This window comes from Humulus lupulus, chromosome 6 (assembly GCF_963169125.1).
Source record: "Humulus lupulus chromosome 6, drHumLupu1.1, whole genome shotgun sequence".
NCBI classification, from domain to species: Eukaryota; Viridiplantae; Streptophyta; class Magnoliopsida; order Rosales; family Cannabaceae; genus Humulus; species Humulus lupulus.
The window spans coordinates 122,292,427-122,298,975 of NC_084798.1; the positions used below are offsets into that span (position 1 = coordinate 122,292,427).

Here is a 6,549-nt window from a genome sequence, read left to right on the forward strand (position 1 = left end):
TTGATAAGGGCTTTAATGCACCGGGTAAAAGGAGTAATAGATTTTGGAAAAATCTGGTATGGGCTAATCAAAGGAAGGTTGTTATTGGTAATCTTGTTTTCTTCTAAAACAAATAATAGTTCATAATGGAAGTCAAGTTTGTTGGCTGTGGACTTGCAGAAAGATTGAGAAGGAGTAAGTGACAAGGGCGATATAATAGGAGCACTAGAGCTTGTAGAACTAGAAGATGATGTTTCGTTTGTCATGATCAAAAATAGAGACTCATCGGTAGGATAGGATGAAATATGGCTCTCATACCATATATTCCAATTATTTAAAGCACAAGCATATAAAAACCTAAAATTCTTCAAATACTAAAAACATGAATCGGGTGCACTATAGCAGCACCTATATTATATGTAGGTCATCGTACCAAAGAGTTTTCTATTTGAAAATATTCTACTATTTTATGCTCTGCTATGCTATGCTATAGCGATGTTTTATGGGGTTGTTGAACTCTCTTGAATGAAGTTTATTCGACTTAATTAGTAGTAACTTTTGATTCCACAAGTATTTCTTGCTTCTTTTATTTAAAACTATTTTACTTATCATATGTCATTTGTCCTATTTTTAATCTCCTTAATTTTTCTTCTGTATCTTGACAATATAGTTATATTCTTAGAGATTAATTAGTGAGCCAAAAAATTTGGAGAGAATTTGAAAAAAAAATGAAGATCTATATTAGCCCTAAACAAAAGATATGTAACTAAGTTTACAGGATGTTTTAATCAAATGTTATTTTATGCTTCACATGAAAGAACGATAACCAAGTAAAAGCATAATTTTAAAAAGAAATTGCAGAAGCAACACAGTTACAAATCCTTCGGCCAAGGTTTTAGGGCCTTAGACCAAAATTTAAAGTTAACTTTATAAATTAAACAATTGTATAATTTTAAAACTTGCTGATTGTATTGGAAATGAAGAAGATTTTTAAATTAAAAAAAGAGATTAATATTTGAAAAGAAGTCTTTTTTTATTAGCCTCACTTGCCTTAAGGTGAAGAACATTTCATACAAAATATTTTCTGGTACTTTGCTAATTTTAAATAATATTGTTATCCGTCGCACTAATTCATAATTGTCCAATTGGTTGTAACTAGGAATATAGCAAGCTTGTGATATCAATAAAAAAAAATATACATAATTATAAGGGATTATTCTATTTTGGACCATGTGTGTTTGTCTCATGTGTGTTTGTCTCATTATATGTTTGAACCTGTGTTTTGTAAAATTGTTACAAAAGATCCCTAAACCTGAGTTTGATTAAAAAAATTGAATTAAAATCACAAATAATTCATCAAACTAACAACTTAGAACAAAAAAACAACTATTATGTCTGACAACTATATTGTTATATTCTATTTTTTTATTAATCAAAATTGAGTTTAAGGATCTATTTGAATCATATTTTACAAAATACAGTGTCCACAAAATAATTTATTAAATTACGGGATTCAGACAGATAATAAGATAAAACACAAATCCAAAATAGTATAAACCCTAATTATAATATGCTAGCAAAGTATTGAAGATTAATATATGGTTCATTTATTAGTTGTAGAAGAGAATAAATCATACAAAAACTAGCTAGCTAAATCTTATTAAAAAACTTTCTAATAAGGCTATGTTCCACCTAGCAGCAATTAGTTAATCTAAAAAGGACTCATCCCTTCAAAATTGTTATACTTTTCACTAAGCTCTTATTTGACTAAATGAAACATTAACCATATATCTTCTTTTATTGATAAACAAAGTAAAAAGCTCATATTTACTTGGAAAAGTATAAACAAAAATCAGTGGAAGTTGAATAAAATAAATAAACATAATTAGAAGCATTTGCATGCCAAGAACCACTTGGCAAATTTAAACTGAGCTAACCACATAGCACGTATTGCCTCCTCACATAGACAAGTAGAAAATTTCTGGCTTTCATCACAGACAAACAGAAGCACTACAATGCCAACTACATGATTATCAAAATTACTCTTACGTGGTTTATCCCAGCTTAGACAACAATCAAATTCTCTTCTCCACGTACCAAACATGCAAAGGCCTGAATAAGCTTAAATACACATCTCTGCCACTTCAAATCACAACACAAACTAGTTATATCGTTCTATTCTACCTAACAATGACAAGGCTCACAATCCTAGCAGCAGCGGGTCTTCTTGTGGCAGTTCTCTTTGTCGTCAACACCTCCGTCAGGGCTCACCGGACAACCATAACAACCGTGGAGATCGAATCCGAGAACCCAGAACCCTACCAGCGCTGCGAGGAGCAGATCCGGCGCCAGAACTTGAGGCAGTGCCAGCAGTACATAAGGGAGGGCCGAGGTCAGTACGGAGTGCTCGAGTTCAATAACGAAGCCGAGAATTACATCAGCTCATCTCAGACGCAGGAACTCCAGCAGTGCTGCAATCAACTGAAACGGATGGACCAGCAGTGCCAGTGTGAGGCCATGACTCACATAATGAGGCAGCAGAGGCGGCAGCAGGGGCAGCAGCTCAGCGGTGAGCGGTTGCAGCAGATGGTTCAGAGAGCCCAAAACTTGCCTAGAGTATGCGGGTCTGGACCCCAGCAGTGCGATGTGCGAGTAGACTTGTTCTAGTTGTGCATTGGTGGTTGTTTCAGGTTTTCAGAGCCGGTAGAAAATTAGGACCTTTAAATTAATAAAAGATAGGACCGGTTTCGTTTTAGAGATAGTTTAGCATTGTATGGTAACGAGAGTTACCTCAAGGGACGCTATATGGTTGTCTAATAAAGTCGCAAGAGTAAGTAGATCATAAAAGTTTATCATAATTGCGAAGATAGATTACGAACTGCTAAAAGAGAAATAGATACCAAAGGAAAGTCCTTACTTTTACAGTTGATAATAACCAAAACCAGGAGAATAAGAAAAATCAACGACTCTTACGTGCCAAAGGACAGAGATCTAAGTTGGGGTCTGTCTTTCGACGCTGTCACGGGGCTAACCAAAACAGGACACATCTCCGGTATAGGGAGTATAATATCTTCAACTCGCCTAACTCGCTCTCCAATCATATTATATCACCAACCCAAATTTTTTGAACTGTAACTATAGTTGGAGATACTCGACCACCTAGTTTCTTTCCCTCCCACCACAACTTTAGGCACTAACATTACATCGCAATACGTATGCGTAATCTTCAGACGCATACAACAATTCAAAAGTGAATTAACAAAGAAAAACAAAAACTACATCGGAATTATCGCCAAATCACTTTCACAACCAAACGGACTTGAAAATACAGAACACGGTAGCGTAGACATTATGGATGCTATTAATAAAAATGATCCAGCAATTCAATGACGGTCCACAAGTGAAGCTAACATAACAGCACATACATAGAGAGAAGCATACACGTAAACGGAAAATAAAGGACACAAGGATCATTTACATAATAGAATGTTCATAATGGCATATTAGCCGCTTCAAATTGTACGAAACCATAAAAAACAATTACTAAAAGCACACACAGTTTTTCCAATTTATTTAAAGGTCACTAATGGCAACCAGACTAAACGAGCCAACACGAAACAAAGATGACGGAAAAACGAGCAAATTGGACCACAAATCACCATAACCAACGACTTAAAATCCACCTCGGAGACGAAGGACAAGGTGCAGGGTAGACTCCTTCTGGATATTGTAGTCCGCCAGGGTCCTCCCATCCTCCAGCTGCTTACCAGCGAAAATAAGCCTCTGCTGGTCTGGAGGAATGCCCTCCTTGTCCTGAATCTTGGCCTTCACATTATCAATTGTGTCTGAGCTCTCAACCTCCAAGGTAATAGTCTTCCCAGTCAAGGTCTTGACAAAAATTTGCATGCCCCCACGCAGACGCAGTACCAAGTGTAGAGTGGACTCCTTCTGGATGTTGTAGTCAGCAAGGGTCCTCCCGTCCTCAAGCTGCTTGCCAGCAAAGATCAACCGCTGCTGGTCTGGGGGGATACCCTCCTTATCTTGGATCTTCGCCTTAACATTGTCGATGGTATCCGAGCTTTCAACTTCAAGGGTGATGGTTTTCCCAGTCAAGGTCTTCACAAAGATTTGCATCCCACCACGGAGACGCAACACCAAGTGAAGGGTCGACTCCTTCTGGATGTTATAGTCGGCCAAGGTTCGTCCATCCTCGAGCTGCTTGCCAGCAAAAATGAGCCTTTGCTGGTCAGGCGGGATACCCTCCTTGTCCTGGATCTTAGCTTTCACATTGTCAATAGTATCGGAACTTTCGACTTCCAAAGTAATGGTTTTCCCGGTAAGGGTCTTCACAAAAATTTGCATGCCACCACGGAGACGGAGAACCAAGTGAAGGGTGGATTCTTTCTGAATGTTATAATCGGCAAGGGTCCGGCCATCCTCGAGTTGCTTACCAGCGAAGATCAACCTCTGCTGGTCTGGGGGAATACCCTCCTTGTCCTGAATCTTGGCCTTGACATTGTCAATGGTATCTGAGTTTTCCACCTCAAGGGTGATGGTTTTCCCGGTGAGTGTCTTAACAAAAATTTGCATACCACCACGGAGACGGAGTACCAAGTGAAGGGTGGATTCTTTCTGGATGTTGTAATCGGCAAGAGTACGGCCGTCCTCAAGCTGCTTGCCAGCGAAAATCAATCTCTGCTGGTCTGGTGGGATACCTTCCTTGTCTTGAATCTTGGCCTTGACGTTGTCAATTGTGTCGGAGCTTTCGACCTCCAAGGTGATGGTTTTTCCAGTAAGGGTTTTGACAAAGATTTGCATGCCACCACGGAGACGGAGCACCAAATGAAGAGTGGACTCTTTCTGAATGTTGTAATCAGCAAGGGTGCGACCATCTTCAAGCTGCTTGCCAGCAAAGATCAGCCTTTGCTGGTCTGGAGGGATACCCTCCTTGTCTTGGATCTTGGCCTTGACATTATCGATGGTGTCGGAGCTTTCCACCTCAAGGGTGATAGTTTTTCCGGTAAGAGTTTTCACAAAGATCTGCATCTGTGTGGGCAGAAAACAAGATTTTAATGAAACCAATTGCAGATGAAACCGACCTACAAATATTATTGGTTTATTAAATAAATAGCAAGGGAATCCAAATACAATTAAAAAAATAATAAAAAATTATCGAGATAAAACACAAAAGAAGGCAAATTTAGAGGACTCGACGAACAAGATCCTTGATTCTCATCTAAAATAAAATAGAAAAAAATTCATATCAGAATCTAAAATCAATATCCAGCAACAAACAACACATAGTTTAAATTGAGGATAATTTAGTGTGTGAAATCCTACCAAAATCGAAAAAATTCATAATCGAAACACCAACATCCAGATCTCTCTCTCTCTCTCTCTCTCTCTATAAATATATATTATATAAATTTGTAATATAATATAAACTAGTCTGGAATATATTGACTTTAGTTAAACATAAAAAAATTCTTTAGCAGTAACAAACAAAAAGGTTTATACAAAACAATGATCGAAATCAAATTAGGGTTAATTATCAGTAAAACAATTAATCAAATATTCCCCCGAAAAATAAAAATTCAGGAAAGAACGTGATAACCTAATCAAGAGCGGAAACCCCAAAATCTAGAAAAATAGTAATCAATAAAAGGATGGAAAAGAAAATTTTACATACCTTGAGAGAAAGAAAAGAAAGACTTCGAAATTGATGAGAGAAAGTTTCTGTGTAGGTTGATGAAGAAGCGTTCTCATGGGGACTCATTATATAGAACCGGTTGCCGACTTAATCGAGAACCTTACCGCGTATCGAACAAGAATATGACACGTGTTGATTTCTTGGCCCACACCCAATGATATTTCGTTTGGGCTAATCGATGGGCTTTCCCGTCGTTTAGTGGATAATTAAAGCAAATGTCTGTTGTTATCTGTAAACAACGCGCGCATGTGTAATCACGGGCTGTCTGTCGGTAAGAAAATAGAAGAAATTACGATTAGTATTTATGTTCCGAGCATCACCGAGAGTGAGGAATAGCGAAAGTGAAATATGGTAAGCTTCGTGGATGTGGTGGGGTTGGTAGACGTTAAATTAGAAGTACGCGGCGTTAGATTGACGGCATTATCCTTTAGCACGCTCCAGCTTGGGACCCGCCCCTAATGGTGCTGGGAATACCCATCTAAATGGGGAACAGAATGGGAACGGGAACGGGAACGGAGATAACTTTCAATCCTCAAATATTAAATAGGATGGAGACGGGTTAGCACTTCCCGTCCTGACAGGACCCAAATTAAATTTGTATATATTTTTGTAATATTTTATATGTATTTTATATCTTTCTGTTGGACCCAAAATGTTCGGCCCGAAAACACTTGCCTCATTTATCAAATATTCAAAACGGAGCGTTTGACAAAGAGAGGTTCCAAAGGCAGAAGCTGTGGGTCAGAGGCAATCCGCGCCTCTGACCCCTGAGCGAGACATTTTAAAAGTCGGTATTTTTTTAGGGAAATTCAGTTATTCTCTTTCCCCATTTCCAGGGTTCGCTTGAACCAACTGACTGC

The 6,549-nt window shown here is 38.3% G+C and overlaps 2 protein-coding genes across 3 annotated transcripts; one reads left to right on the forward strand and one right to left on the reverse strand.

The window, feature by feature from the left end:
• The first annotated feature begins 2,169 nt into the window (after window positions 1-2,169).
• Window positions 2,170-2,646, forward strand: LOC133785423 (2S seed storage albumin protein-like). Its single transcript, XM_062224663.1, has one exon. The coding sequence runs from the start codon at window positions 2,170-2,172 to the stop codon at window positions 2,644-2,646; it is 477 nt and encodes a 158-aa protein (XP_062080647.1).
• An 806-nt stretch (window positions 2,647-3,452) lies between these two features.
• LOC133782497 (polyubiquitin-like) lies at window positions 3,453-5,930 on the reverse strand. Of its 2 annotated transcripts, none has more exons than XM_062221813.1 (2): window positions 5,669-5,930; window positions 3,453-5,025 (listed from the first exon to the last, which is right to left on the reverse strand). In XM_062221813.1, the coding sequence occupies exons 1-2, from the start codon at window positions 5,753-5,755 to the stop codon at window positions 3,652-3,654; spliced, it is 1,461 nt and encodes a 486-aa protein (XP_062077797.1). In that variant the 5' UTR covers window positions 5,756-5,930; the 3' UTR covers window positions 3,453-3,651. The 2 variants fall into 2 exon arrangements, with proteins under 2 accessions (XP_062077797.1, XP_062077798.1); XM_062221814.1 differs by having other exon boundaries at window positions 3,453-5,078; window positions 5,669-5,785.
• Between the last annotated feature and the right edge of the window lie 619 nt (window positions 5,931-6,549).

Bases quoted from the DNA above. Each gene is read 5' to 3' on its own strand.
- LOC133782497 (XM_062221813.1), bottom strand. From the start codon at position 5,755: ATGAGTCCCCATGAGAACGCTTCTTCATCAACCTACACAGAAACTTTC. The intron at 5,026-5,668 runs GTATGTAAAATT...CTGCCCACACAG, and splicing joins TTTCTTTTCTTTCTCTCAAG to ATGCAGATCTTTGTGAAAAC.
- LOC133785423 (XM_062224663.1), top strand. From the start codon at position 2,170: ATGACAAGGCTCACAATCCTAGCAGCAGCGGGTCTTCTTGTGGCAGTT.